This window comes from Drosophila willistoni, assembly GCF_018902025.1.
Source record: "Drosophila willistoni isolate 14030-0811.24 chromosome 2R unlocalized genomic scaffold, UCI_dwil_1.1 Seg167, whole genome shotgun sequence".
Lineage (NCBI taxonomy): Eukaryota > Metazoa > Arthropoda > Insecta > Diptera > Drosophilidae > Drosophila > Drosophila willistoni.
In genome coordinates, this window is record NW_025814050.1 from 21840069 (window position 1) to 21865660 (window position 25592).

Consider the following 25592-nt stretch of genomic DNA (forward strand, 5'->3'; position numbering starts at 1 on the left):
AGTGCGTACTTCTCTGCACTGATACGCACTTACCAAAGGCGGTCTTATAGGGTCTTTTAGTTAAGAAGTGTTTGAAATTTAATTTACCTGATTTACTGAAACTTTCAATGAAAAGTGTAAAAATGCTTCCATTTTGAGAGTTTGAGAATTATCTTTCTAATAGTATAATAATCTGTAACAAGTGTAAAAATTACATAAAAATTTGAAGATTTTTATCAATGCTGATTATTTAATCTTTATCATACTCTCATGTATTCACTTGTATATCTACCCAAAACTTTCTATATAGTTTGGAGCTTGGTTACTCTTCAATCTCCCTTATCATTTATTTATTCTCACCTTAACTCTTATTTGCAAAGGCTTTAAAACTTTTGTTTCGATTAGATTAGAAGAAAGCAATTGGCTACAAATCTAAGAGCAAAGCATTCGAAAATACACCGATACTTGGTATATACACTCATCTTCAGTTCGATTGATTAGCAGCTTCAGAGATTGTTTTCCTCAAACCAAAAGGAGTTCATCTGTCCATGTATTTACACTTTTCTAGGAAATGAATCCAATTCAATCTAAAGCATTCTTTGCATAGCGACTTGAAAATAAAATAAACCTTAGTTAATTGTGTTTGTAATCAACTAAATGACAGACATTTGCCTTTTTACGAGAAATGATTCGACCCAAATACAAATACTGCAAAATGCCCACCTTTTCACCCCGCATCCTATTTTGATGGACCGGTGTACATAACCTCACTTAACCTGAAACGTCTGGCAACATTTTTGTGCTACGGACGACCGTGTAATTAATGAGGTTGAAAACAGGAGGGAAAAAAAATAAAAGAAATTTACATCCCACAGCAAAGTCAACAAAACAAAGAAAAGTTTTTCCCACCATGATGACGGGGCGCCTCCACCATCAACTGTGGCTATCATCGCGTAGCTAGCTTTGTCATCATTTCATTACCGTGCAGAAACTTGGAAGCTTTTGCTAGCCTTCCTCCTTCTCCGTCGTTTCAGTTGTTTTTTTTTTCGTTTTGATAATTTGTCTTCCAGGTGCGCCTTGAAATTTGTCAACAATTTGGCCAAAAACGAAACTTGTGATTCTTTCTTGGCCCTAGGACACAAACAGACACATACACACACACACAGAGACAACAAAGTGGCATCTATTAGTGATAAAAATAGTCCCCAGAAGGAGCAGCAGAACAAATGAGCCAGCAGATGTCTGATGACTCAGCAGCTGCTGCTCTCGAGGGTCCGTCTAATGGGCTGCAAGAGCTCCTCCAAGATGTTTGAAGGAAAACCTTCCAAGAAATAAAATTCTATAAAAATTATTGGCATTTTAAATCAGAATTTTGTGAGGAAACATTTTGGAACAATTTTTCGTTTGATTGGCCAGAGCAGAGAGTTTCAAAGCTTTTTTTTTTTGTCCTATGTTGACAAAGCAATGAAAATTTTCCCCGTAATAACCGGAATTTATGGCTACCACCATTAAGACAAGGCCAACGTTGCCCCAGGACAGGTCCTAAGCACCCCTCTTCCCCGTTGGCATTGGCAACATTAAATTATGACTTAAATCATTTGGCGGTCATAAATGGGAATGCTGGGTTTCTTTGTATATAGACCAAGGCAAAGGATTTGCTGCCCTTATAAACTAAACTGGGGCAGACAGCATCATTGTGCCTCGAGGCCCTGCCCCTGCCCCTGCCACTTTTCTCGATTTGACAAGGATAAAATGGTGGCAAAGATTGACAGCGGATGGCGGCTCTGTTCAAGCTGTTCAAATTTTTTGCTTGAATTTGAAGAAATTCGTACATAGGAAATTTATATAAGAAAAAATAAATAATTTCAGTTAGAATTCATTGACTATTAGTAAGACAGATAAGATTAAGATCTGTGTGGATTCTAGTAGATTAGTAGTAAATGGATTACAATAGATGGATTAAGACGTTGCGAATACAATCCAAATTGTAAAAACTATTAAGATTTCTTATTTTTTATAGTAATTTGTATATTTAATTAAATATTCTTTTAAAAAAATGGTTAATTTAATTTAGTTCCATTTATGCAATTGTAAATTAAGTAATTTACGCAATAAATACAATACAATCGAATTAAAAAATCAGTTTATTCCAAAAAATTTTCTAAACAAATTGCAGATGGATAAAGTCACTATTGGCAATAATTTTTTTTTAATTTTTGTGCTCGTTTAATGCAAATTTCGCGCTACTAAATATAATAGAAAATAATAACTAAACCAGAATACAAATTGCTATTCATGTAAAATAGATAATATCCAAATGTGAATTTAATTAAATCGACTGCTTAAATTGATAGACACCAGAGAAACAATAACAATAAAATAATGAAATCTACACACATTTCCATGTGTATAATTTTTATTGTATTGGTTCAACTAAAAAGAAAATAAAAAACAAATGTTATTTAAATAAACCAACAACATGTGACTGCTTGACATATGCAAATTGCGGTTAGTAAATTATGAAATATCATTAAAAATTAAATTAAAAATAGAATAACAAAAAAAAAGTATTTTGTAATTTTTAATAGGTCACATGGACTTTGAATTAAAGAATAATGCATTTTAAATGAAATTCGTTGTGGCTTAAATAGAAGCTCGATTAACATAACATATTTCTTAAATTTATGCAATTGTAAATTTATGAAAAATCTATTTAGATTTACATATATAAATACAAATTCTAAAATATCTCGAGGGGGTTGGCATAGTTTTAGTCGGCTACAAAAAAAATCGGCCTACAAAAAAAAAAATATTTGGACAATCATTTTAATCATCTTCTGAAGAAATTGTTTATGATATACTTACCTACACATTATTATTGTATTTATAATAATATTTGAGAAATTGTATAAGTGGCTTTTTTTTGTGAATTTGTTGGTAGTGAGATTTAACAAGAGGACAAACAAACTTTGACCCTGAGAAACAAAACACTTAAAGAGAAGAATTAAAACTTCAGAATAACATTTATGGTACAACGTCTAACAGAATGAGGTCTTTAAAAATTTGTTCAAGTTTTGTCCTTGAACAGACTGATATTTATTAAGTAATCTGCAACATTTTGCCTTCAATCGTCTTTCAATGAAAATTGAATCAATCAAATCTCTTTGCATTGGAATTGCCAATCAATAAACCAACAATAAAACATTTTCAGCAAGTGCAATTTATCACTGCTAAGGAGATGCTCTCCCACCCATCATCGGCAATGCCAACGCGTCGCACCAATATCAATTTCAGTCTTTGAACAAGTGTTGCCTGCTGGCTCATTTTTAATGCGCGACGACAGCGTGCCTGCATAATTATGCATGATCCGCGGGCGACTCCTCCAACCTCGAACCACCTTCGAAAAGAACATCCTTCAGCCCCCAGCAGCCACCCCCAGATCCGACGCCACCCACCCAGAATCCTCAGCCGCATTTAAGCCACCAATCAGCGTCAGAGGCAGCAAAGTCTGGTTCCAGTTGCTCGCCTGGCTAATGCCAACACGGATGATGCCTGTTTTGAATTTTGAAAAAGTACGTGAATCAGTACCCAAGCCGCCTGCCCCGCAAACCTCAGACTGCATTGCCATGGTCTCGGAACTGCACCAAAGTATGGCAATCATTTTTGCTTTAAGGCGCGTTGAGCTTCTCCACCGGAATGACCAACATTTTCAATTACAACAAAGGAATGCCGGTCATTATTTATTATGCCGACCGCATGGCCTCCAGTCCAGAGAGTCCTAAAGTCTATAGACTGCCAGTTGAGAGAGAAGTAGTGCCATAGTCGTTTTTTGCCTTAGCTCCTAGGCAGCTCCATCCCATCCTGCTTTACATCTCCGTCGTCTTGTTGCTAAACCAAAGAGATAGGGCAGGCGTCCGGCAGCATTTTATTTCATTTCATTTTCTGCGTTTCAAGTTAAGCCTTCCACGACTGTCCTTTAGTCTCCTGCTTAAGTTCGAGGGCGTACGTTCGGGATAATAGGGTGTTCTACCATTCATCTAATATTCATGACGAACACACACATACGTATACATTCTGCAGTCACTGTCTGTGCTTCGTCATTTTTCACAAAACCCCGCAACCCAGCCATCCTACAGTGTGTACTTGTTGTGCTCGTTTTCTTTTTCGAAAAGCCGCTTTTCATAATTTTCTGTTTATAAGACATGTAAGAGAGCTGCAGTTATACATTCTCCCCTAATGTTCATACACTGGGCATAAAATTTGAATATAGTTTGGCGAAAAATCCTCAATAGTTTATAGGAAATAGTTTCATCAGCAAATACTTTGTACCCTGAATCGATTCCTGTTTCCATTTGCCATATTTGCTTGAGAATTGGTAAAAAAAATACTATTTTTTCTTTGCCCTTTAATTGTTTTCTTAGTTATTTCTTGCAGTGCATAGCCAGCCTGTCAGCATTATGTGTTTATGAAATTTTTCGCTGCATATTTTTGTGTATATATTGTATTACGCTTTGCTTAATTTTGCAACGCCAAGGCAAAACTCTCATAAATCAAACACAGGCGGCTTGCCTTAACGCTCTTCCTTCAATTCTTCCAAAAAAAAAACCCCTCCGTAACGTTTACTAGCCAACATCGTTATCATCATTGCGAACGTTTGGTTGTAAGTGGGTCTATAGTAGTAAGTTTTGCCAAAAAGTGCGAAGTTCATTGGCTCTTGGGCTGAAAATTTTAATTGCATTCTGGTGAAACAAAGTTGTATGGCATTTAGTGAGCCAAACTCTTCAATTGCATTGAAAGGACTAAAGTGAATTGTCTATTCAGCAGTTCTGAAAGGACAAAAAGGTCAAACATAATTGAATATTTATGACAAGGCTGGCGAATGGACAAGCGAAACCATAACAAGGCATTCATAAATATTGAAATAAGAAACTTTTTAACTCAAGTCAAGTTTCTATGAAATTTAAGCATTTTTAGTATGATGTTAAATATTATGGAAACTTTGCATTTTTAAATGTGATAGTAACTAGTCTAATGAGCAGAAAGTTAACTTAATATTTTGATATTTCTTACGATTTATTTGAACTTTTTACTAAGCCCAAAAATCCAGTTGTGTTCAGGTGAATTTACATGTGCGTCATTTCTTTTTAAAGTCCTTAATGGCTAATTAACAGATTTTTTGTTAACTATATCAACTTAGCGTACAAATTTGTAAACTAGGTCGACTTGAGTAGGTCCTAAAATGATGATTGAGCGACCACCAAAGGGGACAAACAAAGCCAAAAAGCTCGACATTATTAGTGTGTCCTGGTTTCTGTGTCTTTATTAGAAAACAGAAATTAAGTTCTTTGGGAAAATGAAAACAATATGATGATGGGAATGATAACGATGATGATGATGATAATGAAGAGGATGAGGAGGACGACAGAATAAAGAAATGAGGAGACAAGAAAATGTTACTAATTTTCAACGTTTTGTGTTCTTATTTTGTTCATCACATAATTGTTGGCCAGCCCTGACACAGTGCCACAGATAAGTATACCTAAAAGGCAACAAAAGCAGCAGCAGCAACAACAACACAAAAAATAAATAAAGAAAGGCAAACGCCAAGAACCCTTTTTCAAAGAGAGAAGGAAAAAGTAGTAGAGAAAGGCCAACAAATGAGTTTGTTCAACACAATGACAATGGGACGTATGCGTAATATTATTTGTATTTCTCTCCCTTGTCGGCTTGGCTCTCGATTTGATTATGCAACAAATAAGCCGCAACACAACACGCAAACAATATAAATATATTTTTGATTTATTTGAGCGTATAAAGAGGAAATACACACACACATACACAGAAACACACACGGCAAAAACTTTGTGCTAACCGAGGACAATTGTAGGCCGCTGCCTCCTTTTGTTCTACACCTACGATAATCCTGTTAAAATTTGTTTGTTTCAATCGTGAAAAGTTTTTCAGACTTTGGCAGGTTAACCAAACTGAAATCGATTTAGAAAGAGCAGCAGCAGCACCAGCAGGAAATTGATTTCGTATACCAAGGACTAAGTCACGTCCTTCGCTCTGTAGAAATGGCCCAATAAAAACCAAGTTTGAGCTACGACAAACGCAAAATGTTTCTTTGATTTGTACGAGCGATGAGCAAATTAGTTGCCCTATATAGTTGCAATTTTCCCCCAGTTGTTTTCCCTCAACTGTTTTCCTCTATCTCTCTGTCCCTCTCTCTCTCTCTCTGTCTATCTCTGGTTTTTTTTTTGCTCACTCGCTCTCCCTATCCATCTCTTCTTTTTTTATATGGCTGCCCATAAAATGTTTTCGCGCGCGAGTTTTAATTTTACAGTAGGAAAACTCTCGCTCTCCCTGTGCAATACATTTTCTTTCTCCCATTATTCCCTTGGGGGGATTGGGGTTTCCATTGTTTGGTTTTCTCCTCTATTTGGTTGTAATTCATTTGAGTGTAAAACTTTACATTTGTCGCCCTCTTCTCTGTTCTGCCCTTACCCCAATATTATTTTTGTTCCCCATTCATTCTGTTTTCACTTCTTTTATTTTTGTTGATTTGATTCTTTTCTTTAGCAAAAATTTCGCCCCAAGTGCTGCACATGGCTCACTTGTAAATGCAATCGATGGTGATTCAATATGTTCAGGCATTATTTCGATTTATTAATTAATTTTGTGTACAACCACCAACCCACACATGCACATGGTACCCTATGCTAGATGATAGATAGATGATTCAAGCCCCTGCAGAGCAATTTCCAAAAATATTTCACTAAACAAGCTTAAATAAACATGCACTGTTTGAACCAATTCTTTATTTTTAGTCACTGTGCACGCATATACTTTCTATACTTTGTATACGATCACGACTGATTCGAACGTGTGAATGAAATAATTGGCAATTTAAATATTTGCACGTTCCTGTTAATACTACTAATATATATTCAAAAGGTGCACCCCAAAATCATTGCAAGATCTTTGTAATTAGTCTTTGTTAAACCTTCCTGGTGTATAGATCGATTAAAAAACAGCAAAAGTGGTAAATTGTCTACAACAGAAAAATCTTAATTTGGATGCTTTTGGCCAACTATGTTATAACATAGAAACGATCGCTAATAAAGAAACGCTCAAGTTGGTAATTTACAGATCTACAAAAGAAATTATAATTCTGTTCAAACTAAACAGAACCAGATTGACTAAAAGATATCATACGTTTCGTTTTAAGTGATTTAATTATATTTATGTGATTTATTTCAAGCCATAATACATTTGGCTACACTTGGATGTGTAGCTTTAACAATTAGCGGACAAAAGCCTTCATTTTTGTCTGAAACTAACAAAGCGCATCGGCTTAAGGCTGGTATTGAAAACCCTCGGGCAGCCCCCACCTGACACAGATAAAGATAATTAAAAGAAAAGCAATGCACTACTATGTTCAATTCAATTTATTTTTCATTGCAATATTCTGGCTCCAATGCTACCCATGGAAAATGTGCCAATCAACATCAGAGTCTGAGTCAGAGAGTAAGTGTGTAAGGGCATATAAACAGGAGTTTTAAAATATTCCTGATGTCAATCATGGTTTCTATTTCGAGTTCCAATTTTGACGATGCGGCAGCTTGAAAATCTTCGAACAACTGAATTATTTTCTTGGCTTGAGTCTAATTTATATGATTTTTGCATCGCTATTCGTTCACGTTCACGTTATTTTTCAGCCCGCGTGACACCATCAAAACTTACAGAGTATAATTTATAATAAACAGACCTTGAAAAGAGATTCTCGGAATCGCAATCTTTAATCTACAAAGCTATTTATTGACATTTCCAAATGTCTATCGATAACTTTTTATAAAAGTGAATATAGTAGGTTCTTAATTAATATTCTTTAACTATCGAACTAAGCCTTTACCTTTCACGTACAGTAATCAGTTAGAATGTTCTTTTGTGGATATATCGATTAACAGCTTGTTTGTAACAAGATCTTTTTGTTCAAGCAAATGGACAGACAGAAAAGCATTAGCCAACCCACTTTTATTATCATTGATCTTTCAAATGTTTATAGTGCGGTGCACAAGACCTTGAAATTCGTGAATGATTGTTTGCGATTATCAGCAAAATTCTTGGAAATTAATGTTTTCAAAAGAAGAATGTTTCTTATCAGTTTATTAAAAGATCAAATTTTCAACTACTAAAATAAACATAATTGGAAACTGTCAGAATAGCAGAGGGTCATTGACCTCCTATAAATTCTTTTGCTCTGAGAAATATGAAAAAACATTTGCTCAGAAATGTGGGTGGATCAAAACTACACTTCAATGGTTAAATAAGTACATGAACTACTTCAACGCACGGCCCCCTCTTCTCACACGCTTTATGGGGCACTTCAATGCTTTTGCTGGAAACATACAACTTAATAACTTTGGCACAAATGCCACTGCAATAAATGTGCGGGGACTATGACCGGCAGAAACACTAAGTTTTTGTTTATTAAATATCCTGCCCATTTGGCCATCCTGTTTGCAACACATTTAAACGACACAAACGGCAACAAAAAGAAGGGAAGGCAGAGAGAAAGGAACAGATAGACATACATTCAGACAAAACAACAAGCAACAAATGTTTCATTTATGTAGTCAAACAACACTCAACTTAATGACGCTTTCCCTCTTCAAGTTCGAGCAATTATCCTGAAGTGTGTGTTCCGAAATGATAAAGCGATTTTTATACCCTTACATAGGAAACTTTTATGTGCATTAAATAATGTTTTAACAGCTTCACAGAATGCATATTAATATAGTTGAGCAGCTGAAAAGTATGCAGCAATTTGAAATCTCACTTTCACTCTGCTATACTATGCAAATGTAAAGTTAAAGATTCTCGCATAGAAAAGGCAATAGAAATATATATTTTTGATAAACCATTTGGTAGAGTATACAAACTTTGGCCTTTTATGATTAATTTGGAATATTTTGCCCCCTTTAACGAACTATTTATAGTTATTAAATAAGAATTATTCCTTACACACCAACGCAACACAAATAAATTTATGTAAACATTGAGGGAAAAGAAGTAAAGGAAAAGAAATAGAAATTATTTGTGGAACTGCAAAAACATGGCAACTCCTCCATCATCTAGTTGAAGCGCATAAATTTTTGTAACAAAAAGTTTGTTTTTTTTTTTTTTTTTTTTTTGTTAAGGGGAGAGAGTGAAACTAATCAATCTTAATGTCGCAACAAGCAACAAATTTTTTGTTGCTTTTGATGTCATTAGAAAATGTTGCAGGTAAATGAATGCTTGCGATCCATTCTCAAGTTTTGTGAGGGGAACTGACGGACAGACGGTCCTGAAGTCAAGTCAAGCTAAAGGAAAACTTTTGTCAGTTCGGTAGGAAAAGAAAAATCGAAATGTGAAAACTTTAAGCATGGGGATTTTCGGTATGTGTTGCTCTTACGAATATATGTTTGTATCTTATATATATTTGTATGTAACGGACGTAAGGATGTATGGGGGCGTGGCTGAGGATGGCATTCAGTGAATTTGACAGTGCGTTTTCGCAGGGGCTTGACAAACGTGCTTGTTCGTGATTGATGTCTCATCATTCAACTGGCAACTCGAAATTCGTTTTTTTTTTTTTAAAGCTGTTTTTACAAATGTTTACAATGTTGCGTGATTTGCAACTAAATGAGTAAGAGAGCTACAAAAATAAAAGACAGTGGTGCAATGGCAACGAATATAAATATGAGTTATGAGTAAGGATTCCAAAAATAAAATCACCATGTGCATGGATCAACCCTTGATTTTAAAAATATTTATTCCAAGGAGCGAACAAATTATCATCTTTAAAGTGACAAGTTTTTACAAACCAAATCTCAAATCCAATCATTAAAACTCTCATCCTCAGTCAAACAGGAAGAGAACACAAATCTTTTACATACCAGAATCATAGGCAAAATTTAAGAAAATGTGTTAATAGTTAATACATTTAGTAGATTACTGGATTACTGGACAGTTCTTCATAAACTATTAAATAAAGCTTTTGCAGATTGCGTCAAAATGATTTCTAACTGATGATTTACTTTTAAAAAAAAATGTTTCACATGTGAATCAACTTTAAAAATTATATATCTACAACTTTCGACTTCTGCTTCCGCCGACTTCCGAACTTGGCCAAAAGCAACAGTCGGAACAGTTCCTATTAAAATGTATAATTTGGCTGTTGCTATCAAAGCAATCTGTTTCAGGTTTTTGCTATTGCTGCTGCTGTCGGGTTTCTTGCTTTCGGAATGTTGCTGTTTGCTGCTGCGGTCAAAATTAACTATTTCGGTTATTTGCTGCTGCTTTTGCTGTCAGATGGTAAATATTTACTTACGTTACTCGGGCCCAAAACGCGCTTAAACTACATAAATTTGGTATCAAACGAAAGAGAAAAATTCCACGAGCACGACTTCAGATGCGCCTTAGCGATTTATTATGTAGTTTTTTTGTAATTAGCAAAAGAAAAATTATGTTTTTAGAGGGATTATAGCTAAAAGTAGCTATTTCCGGATAAAAAAGCTGTCAAATTTTGCGATAGTGTTGCCAGATGCCAAATTTCGGATACTCGAATACTCGGTCTTTTTTGAAATTTTGTTCGCATTATTCTCAACAAACGATATTGTTGAGTTACAATATTTCTTGATTTTAGAGAACTTATATAGTTTAGAATTCAATATTCGGATGCCAAAGCAGCAGAATATTCCTTAATTTTATAATTTAGAGTAAAATATTTAGCTGCCAGGGCGGTCAAACATCGCGCCAAATAAAAAAGTAGCATTTGCTAACACTGAAATCTAGCTTTAGCCGATTTTTTCACTTTTCAACACTGAAATCTCAAGTAGCTTAAGTAAATATTTACCGAATTTTGCTTTTAAACAAGTAGAATTTGCCAACACAGTCGCCTTTGCCAAGTGTCAGAAATATTTTTGTTAGAAAAAGTAGCTTAAATCTTTTCCAGCCGATCTCCCTGTATATATGTATATATGTATGGTAAATTCATTTCTGCTTCGTGTTTGCATATCGTATTCAGTTATTTTCATGCACATACATTTTGGCTTACACACATAGCCAAGAACCAAAAGAGAGTGAATACTGATGTCATTTCCCGCACTTCTCCTTCTGCTTCACCCGTTGCCAAACTCACTCATTGCCCCCCGCAAACTAGAATCGAAATAATATTCTGACATTCAATTCGACATTTGTTTTGCTGCCTAGAAGTGGGAGGCAAAAGTTCTCTTGTTTGTTGCAATTCTAAGCGCAGCCACCACCGGATGTTGCATGCCAATTTTTGGCTGAAGTATGTGTATTTGTGTTTTTTGTTTTTTCTGTTTGCTATTTGTTTTGTATTTCAAATGTGGTGTGATGGTGGTGGGATGGCGGAGGAAGGAGGGCGGTCACGGTGAGGAGCTCTAGGTGGGCGAAACATTTCAGATAATTTATTTTGGCGTCGGCGGCTGCTGCGTGTATTTATGGGATTTGCGTGTGAAATTTTCGGTTTGCCTGCACGCCTTCTCTTCTTACGTCCCTGTCCCTGGCTTGTCTGTCTCGAATTTAAATCGAAATGCGCGTTGAGAATTAAAGTTTGAAGGCAAATCCTTGTGGGTTTTAAATTTCACTTACAAAATGCCAGAATACGTTTCAATTCAGCTGTTTACATATTTTTAAGTGTTCGATTGGTTTAAAATACTTTATGACTAAGTACCTAAACTATGGAAGTCGGTTATAAAACCGATACAAATTCCTATAGAAACAGCACTTTCATTAAAAGATTGAAAAAAATTTTAATGCCTCTCGAATTAAAATGATTTACCACTACTAAATACAACCAAATGACAAATTTTACTATTGGAATTTGGTTTCAAAAAGTGCAAACATTATTTTACATACTCTTATATTTTATGTGGACAAATAATAACATTTATATAGCAATATATGACTTCCAGACTGCTGATTCATAAAAACGATAACCTAACTAATGAAAAGAAATAAATAAATGATAGATACCCTGTGTATCAGAGGCGGCTCTGAAATGGGGAAACTTTACATCTTACACTTTTCAAAAAAATACTAGTGGTTATAAAAGAACACTCTAAGCAAACATTGTCAATAAAAATTTTTGGAGTTATGTGGCAAATAAATAGTTCACAATTTGTGGAGCCCAATAAATACCTTTTCAGCATAATTTAAGAAGCAAATTTAATGCTTTTTTACAGTCCTACATAGGTCTAATCTGTGTATACGTTATTGTTGTATATCAAGCATCCTGCAAAAAAAAAAGTTAATAAACAATTTATAGTTAATTCATTCCTTCCTTTTCTGATTTGTTTTATTAATTAAAATTTAAAAAAAAAACACCCACCTGTGTTAACCAAACTGAAAACTCAAGGAAATTCTTCACAAAAATAAATATTATCCTCTTTAATGAGAACCAATCTTTATTTGATATCATATTGATAACTTAATTGAAATCAAAGGACATATCCTGCATACGGTTGGCTTTGAAATACTGCATGCAGGATATGTTCTTTGTTTTTAATTTGATTTTTCCATCATTAATGCATTAATTTTAATTTTTGAGCTACTGTCATGTATGTATTTAACTCATGTATCTTATTATTATACTAAACAAAAATAAAAAATGAAACAAGACTAACAATGTCTCAACAATTTTTAGTGTTTATTTGAAATGAACTTGACCGCAGCCTGAACTTTGCCTAGAGCAACTTTTCCAAAAATCCAAAATAAATTAATTTATCTTATCTTATTTGGCAATCCGATGTTTAGTTAACTTATAATTAGATTAGCGAAAGTGTTTGCAGGTTAATTCCAATATCATTAAACTTTGTACAATTATAGAAAAACAAAAAAAAAAGTTGTTTTTCAATTATTCAAAATTTTCTGTGGCATTTACAATGCTTCTTGAAGAACTCAGTCTTCAGTAGGAAACACAGCCACAGGAAAGTATGTGAAAAACTCATTGGAAGCCTTCGACTTCGACGTTTATTTTTGGCAGCTCTGAAAATACTTGAGCTTCGAACAAACAAAAAGGCAAAAAAAAACAGACGCAAACACAAATACACATCATACACACAAACTCATGCAGATTGAATAGAAACTTACACACACACACACATGTATGCTGAGAAAGAGACACACAAAGGAATGAGAATTTCCTCAAACAAACAAACGAAAAATACTTTTCATATTACGTATACGTCTCACACTTCTGACCTGATTTTGCCTTATCAATGCAATGCTGTTTTTTTTTTTTTTGCCATCGTTGCTACTGCTGTTCTTGTTGTTGTTCTTGTTGTGGTCCTGGCAGCCACATGACAAGGCCTGGTTTGGACTTGGTCCTAGATATGGGTCTGAGTTTGAGTTTGGGTCTGTTGTTGCATCCAATCTGCAATCTGCAACACAATCTCTGCTCAACTACGGAAAAATGAAGTTATTGGAAATGACTGTCAAGCAAACGGCCAACAGCTTGGCCAACAAGAGAGCAAAGAAGAGAAGCTCGGCAGAGCAGAGTCAGCAACAGCAGCATCTCAACATATTTTCCAGCACAAAATGTTTGGCATCTTTGGCTTTCATTTTTATATGTGGCATACATTCACAATGCCTTTTTTGTTCTCCTTACCATCGCCAGGAAGTTGTTTTACTTGGGCCACATGGCAGCACTTTTTACTCTAAATACCCGCTAATCAACATTACAAAAAAGGTATATTAGTTTTCTATTAAGTACAAAGTCACTTTATATAAACTAATTTATAGAACAGCCAGCTACTTAGGCCATTACTTTTTGGTCCAGCATGTCGAATCTGTCTTCATTCAAACTCACTAAAAGGTATATCGAGTTCGCATGGATTTCGTTGCAAATAACACTTCTATATATATGTAGGAACATATTTTCTGACTACAAGAATGAAAATCCCAAACGCAGTATAGCGTGTCGATAATCAAACGTCAGCATATAAAATTCCAAGCTTAGGTTCTTGGCATCATCCCATATATGTTTGTACACCAAATAGATTGTTGAACACAATTGTTGTGATATTCGTAAAGTAATGTCAAACGAAGATTTGCTTTGATTTCTATTTGTAAGATTTTTATTATAATTCGGTGACTTGGAAAATAAAATAAAGTTTTCTATGCATATGTCAATAAATTGTGAAATCATCTGTAGGTGTTAAACGAAGGAAGATGCAAAAAATACGTATACTCCAACCAATATTAATCCAGGTCAATATAAGTTGATACTTACTCTCTATATATGTTGTTCAAAAAGAAGAAGAATGAAAACAGGACACTTTGTCTTCAGTATAAAGTATAATCCTTTCCTGTTAGTTTTGTCCCTTAGCACTTGAAAAATGTAAGAGCAAACAGTTAAAAATTTTCAACTAACAAAGCGAATTCTTAAATTTTTCATTCGATTCGAGGAAAAGAGGAACACTGCACACGTATCAATTGATATTCATTCCATGAATGCGTTAATCTAGGTTAAAGTATTGAATTCCATTCATCATTTTGTTAAAATACTTCCCACACTCGGTTGAATTTGTATATCAACGAATCCATTAAATACGCATTATTATCACAATTAGTGTCCATATGTCGGTGTCCCATTCTGCCCATAATATACTTCAATTTTTTTGTGCTCAATTGTCCAGTCAACTTTAACAATGCTTAATTGATTTTGAACAATAAAGGTATTGACCTCCTGCTGGATAAATTGCATAAAAGCAAAACAAAAAAGAGACCTCAAATCTATTTTAATATCCCACAATTTGTCTACTCTAAAAAGAAATAAAACGTGCTTCTTGTTCGTATAAACAACGCATTTAAATGAAAACTTTGAAAATTTTATTAAACATTAATAAATATTTAAATAAATACACATACCTACATAGATAATAAATATGATTCTTTGCACTTTTTTTACATTTTTATTTATTTTACCCCATTAGAAATTACCTACTGATGACTTTCTTTCCCATCGGTTTGGGAGTAAACAAAAATAATTCTGTTTAAAATTAATAGATTGGGTATTGGATTATAATAAACTAAAAAAATAAACTTTTTTTTAATGTCGCTGTCCAGTCTTTCCGACAAGGCAATCTTAGCTAAAAGTCGGAAATATTGTCATTCCCATTTTCGTTTTACTGAATTCCCCACTATACAAATTATTTATAGCATACTTTTCAGGGACGACTTTGGTGTCTGAAATCCCTGGATCCAATGCATCTTTAATCCAAATACCTTTTCAATTTGTATTAATATTTTTAGAAGTAGCTAACAAACAAACAAATTAATAAATTTCGAAACGAAGAACATAGTCAGTTCAACAATTTCAAGTTCTCTGATTATTGATAGTATTGAATAGTACTGACCTTGATGCCCAGATACATCGTTATAGATGTAATTAATATGAATATGAATAACTATAAGTATAACTTTTTACAATTTTTATGGCTTATTAATTTCAAAATTCCAAAACTTTTAAAGTAAAGCAATTGACAACTTTATCAACTTTATTTTAAGAATATTAAGCAACTAATAAGCTTTTGTTTTTTTAGTTCTACCTACGCTTGAAATAATGTTGAATTAATTAATAACATATTGACAATGAATGAAGCAATTAACATAGCTTTTATTATATTTGTACAATGGAACAATTCTATTGATATTGATAAGGGAGATAGGCCGTTAAGTACGAGCATTTTATTAATTGTTATTTTATATTCTGAAACTGTTTCGCTGCATTAATGTGCAATTAATTTTTTATTTGTCAGACTACCTCGGTTTTCCCATCCGCCTTCTATACCTACCTCTGATTACCACACGGATTTGGAATTGTCGACTAATTGAAGCGTAAACATTTCAATGGCCAACCAACCAACCAATTGCCAGCAACCCAAAATTAAAATTGTTAATAAACAATGCGCGCAATGCACAAAAGTCATTAAATAATTATAGTAAACGAAAAAAACTGGCAACAATATGAAGTGAAAGCGAGAGAGACAGTAAGAATTCATCTGCTAAACCCGTTCACCGACAAAAGCGCTAAATTGTATTATACCATATATGTACATACGTTAATCAAATATCTGTTTGCGTCTATATAGATGAGGGGCAGGTGCTGCAATCGAGTGGGCATGGTCAATTGGTGGCCGCTGCATTTAAAGCATCATCAATATGCATTCCGATGCGTCGCATTTTAAACTATGTGTATGCAACAAATATTTAAATTAATAATGCCCATATAATGAACGACAGCGAATTGAAATGAAATGAAATGAAATGAAATGCGAAAAAAAAAACAGTTATAACAACAGCATTTACTGTTACACGTTATCGATGCAAACAGCAGCAGCCGCCGTTTTAATTTCAACACCCTGTAATTGAAGGATAGTCAAAAAGGAAGCTTCGACAAAAGAAAAGCATCTAACAAATTAGTCCTTTCTTTATTTAATTAAGAGCTATAACCAGACATAAGCAAGGATCGCAAATTGTATTATATTTTGAGAATATCCGGTGGAACAATTAATTCCTAAATATTTATATTTATTAATCTATCACAAGATTCTTACACTCATGGACAAAAAAATAGGTATAAGCCTTAGGACTTGACAAATATCCATATAAAAAGTATATGACAAGTTATACGATCATAAAACTGATTCTCGAAGATTCTTAATACTATTATGAAGTAAAATATGTAAGTCCAAAGTATAATAGAAGCGCTTAAATAAAATGTGAGCTGATTTCGAAAACGGCCTTACTTTTGTTTTAGGTCTTGTTTTCGAAATATTCAAGAAAACCTAATTTTTCCAGGTGCCTTACTTTACATTACTCAATCAGATTATTTCAAAAATGTTTGATAAATGTAAAATCTTAATAGTCCATCAAGAAATTTACATTGAAGTAAAGAGAAAAAAAAGGCATTGGTTTGGCCTCTCTTTTTAGCCCATTTTGAAACCAGGTTTTAATGAGATCCATTTGGCAATTTAAGTATTATTGACATCTTCAGAACTGTTAAGGTACATATATTTTGCACTTGTTATACCCAAATGACGAGACGATCCTTTTCAAAATTTATCGATTTACATGTTGTATATGTAGCCTTAGCCTATTTGAAGTAGTCCGCACTGAACTTGGGCTTGTGCCTTAAAATTTATAAAAGGGTATTTGTTGGGTCGTTGTTTTTACTAAATATTTGTGACTGGTTTCTTTTTATCGCCACACTGATTACACTTCCGTTTTTATGTACCTGGCAATGAGCGGTTTACTGTGTCATTTTTCGATGTGCATTAATGAATTAATTGTTCCACCGGATATTTCAAACATTTTAGATTTGTGGTTTTTAATTTCCTGCAAAATAATCTTGCCCAATGATTTTTCTCTTTTTTCGATTCTTTTTCCTCTCTCTCTCTCTCTCTCTCCTTGAACAAATCAAATAAATTTATAGCTGTATGTAAATATTTTGCGGTAATTTCGGTTTTGTATGACTTTAAACAGCAACAACAATGAAATCAAAATCAAAATGTTGTGACAATGGTCGACAATGCCAAAACGACACACAAAATGTGTGTTTGCATATGCAAGCCGACAAATATCTACATATGTATATGTATGTGTACATACTTGTGTTTGTTTATATGCGACTGGTTTTAGTGGTTGAATTAGCCTAAGTGCAGTCAGAGTGGACTGTCAAATGTCAGTTGGCGGCATTTTTACGATCTGAGCGAAAACATTTTCGCTAATAGAAATTATAAATTCGCAAGTTTTTCTAAAACCACACACACATACACAAATAAAAGACCATTTATACATATATATGTATATACATTTTATACTTTTCCCATAGTGAGTAACTAAGACAAAGAAAGAAAAAGTCCTCTGTGACCGTGAGTAAATAGCCAGAGCCAAATTTTTAACTAATTAGTTATGAACTCAATTCATTTGGCAACACTTTACGTGATTTTTGATTAAAATTTTTACAATAAACTGCTATAACTATTGAAGAAATAGTTAAAAACGTCAATAATTTTGCATTTCAATTTTTATCCATTGTGAATATTTTCTTTCTTCACCCTTCTTTAAATTAAGTGCTGTTAGTTCAGAATTTTTGATTAATCGATTTACTTTTATCGATTTTTTCAATTGTAAAAATGCCATTCAAACTAAAATAAATAATTCATTAAAAAAAAAAAATGAAGCTGGAAACTTATTTTTTTCTATTTATGTTAATTCCGGACTTTTTCGATTTCTTAGTAGATCAAGATCAAGTCACTTACTTCCCATCGACTATCGATTGTCCCTTAGTCCAAAAACTAATCAATCGATATACGTTGATATATCAGCAACGAAATAAGATAAGTGAAATACGTGTATCATATTATTATTATTAAAGTATAGGATATAATATAAGCTATCAACCTAACTATATTTTACAAGCACTGGCAACTAAGGCCTTCGGGTTAGACGAGAACTACATCCATACACTGGCCTGAGATTCGAACTCGGATCCTCGTTGTTCATTTGCCTAAATGACTGAGCCACTTAGACAACCCATCTACCGAGGACTGCTACGTGTATCATAAAATTTAATGTAAGCTAACGAAATACTTAAAAACAAATAAACTACAAATTCACGTTTATATTTCTGGAACATTAATTTTACAAATTTCATAAAAGGCAATTTTATTGACGCTTTAGAGTTTAGAACAAACTAAAGAACTCTTAAAAAAAATATGATTTACTTTTTATAGTAAACTACAGCGACTTATAATGGAATAACTACACTGTAAAAAATGTTTCTTAATTTATCTGTATGTGATGTAAATATGATTTTAATATCAAATTTCATTCAAGTTCCGGTCCTTGAGGCTTTTTAGGTATGTTTTCTATAGGTACATGTGTATGTAATATATTGTTATTGTAAAATGCATAATTTTACTGGAAAACACTGAGCGAAATTCGTTTTTTAAACTAAATTTTAATTTTCTAACTAACATATGTAGTTACTTTGTTTATGTGGTTATACTAAGATGAGTATTTACAATTCTCATTGAATCAACTCTATCGATCTGATATCATTTCATATCATCTCATATTCAAAAAGCTTGGTTTAGGCTTTAAACAAACGTCGTGACGTCTCGAAAATCTTGTTGGGCTGGGAAATCAATCTAAGCAAGTATAATTTATATGCAATAGATAACAACAAGTATCTTTTATAGATAATCAGATTTTCCTATTATTAAGGGACAATTTTAAAATTCTATTTTCATATTTTTCTATTCTTGAAGTTTCAAGAATTTTTCTGTTGAGTTTGCAATATTCCTAGCTGGCCAAAACTTCCGTTGTTCTACAAACTCATTGAACTTTATGCGAAACAAAATCAATGTGAAACTGCCCATACACTTTCAATGCATTTTTATGTGACAAAAAAAAATAACAAAAAATTTGCAAAAAAAAAACCCTTCCGAATGGCGGCAAAATGAATGCGGTCAATGAACACATATATATATGGGTGTATATATTTCTGGACGTAGGGGACACGGGCCAACGATATGAAAACTAGAAATGAAAGAGAGAAAATCGTTGCAGTTATCGCGACAAAGCCAAAAGTTCTGGACCCGAAATGCCACCTACTTACATACAGAGATATGTATAGGAGAGCACACAGCAAGACCTTTGCCTAAAATGCTGTTTATCTTGTCGACCAGCGAATGAGACGGCGAAAAATAGAGAAGTCCAAAGAGACTGAAGAAAGAGAAAGATTGCAAGAATCCTAGTCAGTGCCAAGAATGCTAGAAAGAAAAAAATAGCTTAGACCTGTTTATATACCCTATGCAAATAACTTAAAAGGTGGATTATAGAAAATGTATAATCAGAATGATAGAAGTTGAATAAAGCTATCAAATAAATCTTCTGATGACTTCGATTTCCATTTATTTCTAATTCCAAACGAAAGTGATATGCAGATAACTGCTGAAGATCAAGAGTTTCTTTATCTAAATGAAAAGAGTTAATACCGTTTGAGACAAATTCTTCCAAAAACCGAATATCACCGAATGCACTTTGTGGCCTACATAGGGTATGAAAATGTTGTCGGTTTGCTGGCGTCGTTTAAAGTCTGGCAAGCTTTGGGTCCCCAAAAATATGAAGCAGAATATGAAGTAGATCCCTCTTTAGAAGGGAATGCACATTTTTTGGCTAACAAGCAAAGCAGCTTCCAGCAGCTCTGTAACGAGAAGTAGGGACCAGCAGGACATGCAAACGTTGTGTCAGCACCCCGAAAGAAATGGAAGAAAACGTTAAAGAAAACTCTACGCGGCTTTCTGCCGCTTTCTCTGGCTCGATTGGCGAACACATTTTTGTGGTCGAGCAAATTTTTGGGCTTCGATGAAATTTGCTGCCAAATAGGTTACAAACAATGTTTTTTTTTTTTTGGTTCCTTCTTGACTTGGGTCGCCAGTTTATGGAGTTGTGTGTGGTATGGTTTGTTTTTTGTTGTTGCTGTGGCATTTTGGCCAACATTTTTTCTATTCTCTTTTATACATACATATAAGTATTTCGATTTTTGTTCGCTATTATTTTTCGGTTGCCTAGTAAATGAAACGGAAATATGTTTTGTGGGCTCGTTGCACATGACAAACAAACAACTAAAAGAAAGAGAGAGAGAGAGAGAGAGAGAGAGTGAGTGAGGGAAAAAGAAAACTTTAGCCCGTTGCCAAAACGCAGAGCGGGTGATTTTTCTGTTTCTGGTTGTAATAGAAGTTGCCAAGTGCTTAAGATCTTAAAGTAGACCCAATACGAACTTTTACTGAAAGCCCTAAGTTATGACAGGAGAAAGCGCAACCCAAGGCGAGGGGAGGGGTGGTGATGGTCAGGCTAAAGGACGCAGTAAAAGTCGAAGCAAAGTGGTTCAAATAATATTTATTAAACAAGTTTTATAAAACTGTTTCGAAATGTTGTCAGAAAGTTTTAATAAACAAAAAAAAAAACATTCGTATTAAAAATACAAAAATACAAAAGTTTCAATGAAAAAACTAAAGCTTAAAAAATAACTTTAATTACTAAATTAAGATTGGAATTTTATAGCGAAAGTGATTAAAGACATGCAGCATTGATTTGGAGTGGAGTTACATATTTTCTTTTTTATTCATTTTTCGTTGATTAAAATTGTAAAATTCAGTACTCAAGAATTACATTTTTTGCCTGAAAGAAACAGATGACTTTTGAAATTCATTTCTATAAAGAAGCATGACTAGACTAGGAGTAGGAATTTTCTATCAATTTTTGCTCAACTTAGCAAATTTCCAAACAAAAATGCAAAAGCATGAAAATATACATATAAAATTTAACATTTTGTCATAGAAAATCTAATTAAAATGAAGTTAATTGAACATTTTGATTAGTCTATTAAATTATTTTGCTACATTAGGCAATTTTTAATGACGAATTTAAGTACATTTTGTATACGGCCTATGCCTACTTATCATATGGTAAAGCACATCATAGATAGTAGTATATCAGGACATAAATAATTTTTAGAGTGACCGCGAGAGTTCATATATCATTTCAAAAATTTTCCATAGATTTAATGGGGAGTTGTGGTGAGGGTTTGGTTTTTTTTGCCTCCCCTCACCCCTCACAACCGTTTCCTTAAGAGAGATTTGCCCAAGTGTTAATAGCTCATAAATATTTGAAAATGCTTAGCATTTTCTTGGCAAACGAAATCCCCACAGAATGGAGAATGGAATGGAGGAATCCTTTTTGCAAAGCCAAAAGGAGTTGTGTGCGGTCATAAATGGAGGACACACACAAGAGCACATCCCTTAAGTGTGACATAATATGTGAAATATTTTAAGCAAAGTTACACAAAAGACACTGGCGAAGGATGTCGGACGAAAGCGCACCACGAAGCAAAGTACGAAGGACATGTGCTTGCCTTACATGCCCATTTAATTTTGCAAAATGTTTGTTTGATGCCCTTAATAGGCTTAGAGACGACAACGACTACACGGTAACTTGGCTTGCAACCGACAGGAAAGGAAAAAAAAAATGAAAATAAAAGCTGATGAAATATTCAAAGGATATGCGGGAGCCCAAGCCGAATAAGATGAAGGAACTAAAAGACGTACAAGTTTTTGGTTAAGAAAGCTGCAAGTCAAACACAAGTTTCACATTTTTGCATATATCACTTGCTAATGCCCCCCACCACCAACGTCAACCGAGCAACGGAAACCGATGTCGCTGTCCAGGGAAGGAATAACTTAACTGGTGGAAAACTTAAAAAATAGAATATGCAAGCTTAATTAATCTATCGATATATAGTCTGACTGCTTAGTGACATAAGCAATCCTTTAAATATAGAATTCATTATTTTAATACCACGCTAAAATATGTTTATTTTACTCTAAATTGAAGGTTTGCTGATGAGATGCATTCAACATTTTAAACTAATTATAAAATAAAGGAAAAGTCCTAAAGATCCCTTTTATGGTTGTAGATAAAATGGGCTTACATATAGAACATACTGTTCTATGGTTAGTGGTTATAGCTTTTAAATTTGTTCGTTGTGATCAAAAGTCAATGAATTCCAAAAACATAAAGCAATCTTGATTCTCTGAGTTTGTAAGTCAGTTGCTTGACAAACTTCTTCCTTCAAGTAATCCACCCCTGCGTGACGGCTTATTCATACACATATATGGGTACATACATATGTAGGTACATCCTTTTTGCTATCATATTCCTTACTGTTGAATTGCATTTTACCTCTTCCGTGCAGCGGTGGTTTAAAAACATCGCCAAAAACGTCGTTTTGGTTATTCTAGGGCACAAGTTTGCACATTCAGTTTGTCGAAAGTTTGTCTATTCATTAACCTAAATACTTGGTCTCAGAGCTGGGAGTGGGTTGATCCTTGGGCCTAGGCCAGTTCAGTTCAGTTCAGGTTTAACTTTCACAAGCTAATTTGCATATTTGAGTGACTGCACATACATGACTTTCATTTTCTGCAATAAGTAAAAAATAAATCTACTAAAGTCGAACTGGTTTATTTCTTAAGACTTATGCTGGTCTCTGGACAGCTTAGCCATGACAGATGACAGTGATAGGACAAGTACTTAACAGAGAGAACTGACTTTTGAAGTAAAAGACTTTATTTTTTATTCAATGCTTGTTTAATCTGGATCTTAAATTATTTTCACTGGTGAACAGAGCTCAAGATTTTTATATAAAAATGAAAATGGAAAGCCATTTCGGGTTATTATGGACTCCATTACTCAATAATTCATTAATTTTGATATCACAACCGATTTCTTGATATACTTATTGACGAAAAATTGCATAAGAACCCGTTGAAATAAATAATTGTAGGATTCCTTTTAACTGAAACAACTTTCTCACTTGAAATGTCACAAATAAATATAAATAAATTTAGTAAATTTCATTTTAAATATTGTTTCAGTGTTGTTGACTGCGTGCAGACAATAGGATGGAACAGAAACATGTTGAAATACAAACGGATGCCCCTTGCATTGGCATCATGTGCATCGATGTGGCCACTGAGCTGGCCTCGCATTTTGGTAAACAATGGCACAGTTTCATAGCCTCATCATATGTGAAGCATTTGGAGGCAGCTGGAGCTTTCGTTGTGCCCATCTGGTAAGATTGGATTAAACAATTGGCTTGGAAAAATATTTACAGTGACTCTGCTCCACAGGATTGGACGCGATCGTTCGTATTATGAACACATGATGAATCAGTTGAATGGCATTCTATTGCCTGGGGGAGCTGTGTTCATCAATGATGCGGATTTGATAGGCAAACCTGACCTAACAAACGACTGTGTGCAAAGTGCCTATCATATATTCGATGTGGCCGAAGAAATGAACCGGGCTGGCAAGTATTTTCCCCTATGGGGCACTTGTCTGGGATTCCAGCTAATGATCATACGTGCTGCTAAGAGTACGAAAGTCCGAACCGATTGTGAGAATATTAGAAGGACTTTACCCATGCAGCTAACCAAGGACTTTAGGCAATCTCAAATGCTGCAACAATTGCCGCAGTGTTTAGCCGATGAGATGGGCCGCTCACCTTTTGCATGCCACAATCACAAATATTGCATAACAAATAACGAGTTGGATCATTTCAAGCTATCAAACGATTGGCACATTCTGGCAACTCATTCGGATGCCAATGGCAAGGAGTTCATCAATTTGATAGAGCATCGCCAGTGGCCCATGTTTGGTTGCCAGTTTCATCCGGAACGGGCTGCCTTCGAACAGTTATACGCCAGCTTGGACAACTGGAAGCATTCCCATACACGAGTTTCCATCGAGTTGGCACAATCTTTTGCCCACATCTTTGTAGACGCTTGTCGGCGCAATCTTTCTCGCTTTGCCAGCCCTGAACAAAAATCAAAGCATCTCATTTGGAACTGGCAACCGGTTTTTAGTGGCCACTTGAAGGAGTCCAAGTTTTTGCAGTGTTATCTCTTTGAAAAGAATGTTGATTATCCCAAACTCAGAGAATCTTGAGATTCTTTATTAGAATATTAATAATAATAATTTACAGAATCGTCTTTAAGTAGCTTAATTGCCTTTGAGTAGCTTTATTATCGTCCAATTATTCGGGTATACCTATGAGAAGTCAGGAATGGCAATATTGAAGGGGTCCAACTTTTGATTCATTCTGCAAAATCACAATTTTTGTCCTACCTGAAAACATTCTTACATGCAGTAGACGCCGACGAAAAGATATTCCCAAATATTTAGTGCAATCTTTACAATAGATTGAACTTTAATATATATATTTTTATGTAAACAAAACCAAAAGAAAATTTAAAAGCTGTGACCTTACATTAAGATAAATTTGGTGTTTTTTGTTTAGTTGAAAATTAACTTGCCTAAGTAAATTTTACTCATGTATTGCCTAATGATTTCGCATTTTTAAAGACAATATCACTTTAGAGTTGTAAATATTAAGTCTTCAAGTTTTATTATAAAAGCCAAGAACAAATTTATCTCACAGATTGAACAAGAGTACAGATACAAAGCAAACTGTGGGAGAAAAGCAACTGCGGGCGTTGCAGTCAACACCTTAACTTTAAGACAAACACAATTAGAATAATCAAGAACTTTTCATATTATTATTACAGCAGGTGAGAGAAATGAAATTTGTTTAGCAATATTCAGAAAATGAAATTCTGTTAAAAATATTGACATGTTTTGGTCATCCATGGACTGGGCCTTACCAAATTGAAACATCATCTTGAACATCATCGTTTTCTATTGTGGTATTCTGCAGATTAATCTGGAATTTAAAAAAAGATGATAAATATGTTTGTATGTGCAATATAGTTGCATATGTGTATGTATTTAATAAGTTAACTTACAGTTTCCAATTTCACAAATAATCCTTTGAAAACGTCTCAGCAGCATCAATAGAAGGTGTACCAAATTCTTTGTTGTTTGACTGGAGTTAAAAAAAGTTCTAAGATATTGAAAGTTGAAATAGAACACAAGGCAAATGCTTAAAATCGACATGGTTGCACCTTATTTGTATCGTT

General features: G+C 34.1%; 1 protein-coding gene across 2 annotated transcripts; it reads left to right on the forward strand.

The window, feature by feature from the left end:
- Positions 1 to 7001: 7001 nt before the first annotated feature.
- Positions 7002 to 24840, forward strand: LOC6642180 (gamma-glutamyl hydrolase). Of its 2 annotated transcripts, XM_047010605.1 has the most exons (3): positions 7002 to 7021; positions 23490 to 23686; positions 23745 to 24840. In XM_047010605.1, exons 2-3 carry the CDS (start codon positions 23517 to 23519, stop codon positions 24559 to 24561), a joined length of 987 nt encoding a protein of 328 aa, XP_046866561.1. In that variant the 5' UTR covers positions 7002 to 7021; positions 23490 to 23516; the 3' UTR covers positions 24562 to 24840. The 2 variants fall into 2 exon arrangements, with proteins under 2 accessions (XP_046866561.1, XP_002065620.1); XM_002065584.3 differs by lacking the exon at positions 7002 to 7021 and having other exon boundaries at positions 23448 to 23686.
- The last annotated feature ends 752 nt before the right edge of the window (positions 24841 to 25592 follow it).

Excerpts from the sequence above, each read along its gene's own strand:
- LOC6642180 (XM_047010605.1), top strand. The coding sequence starts at position 23,517 with ATGGAACAGAAACATGTTGAAATACAAACGGATGCCCCTTGCATTGGC. Across the intron at positions 23,687-23,744 it reads GCTTTCGTTGTGCCCATCTG|GATTGGACGCGATCGTTCGT; the intron begins GTAAGATTGGAT and ends TCTGCTCCACAG.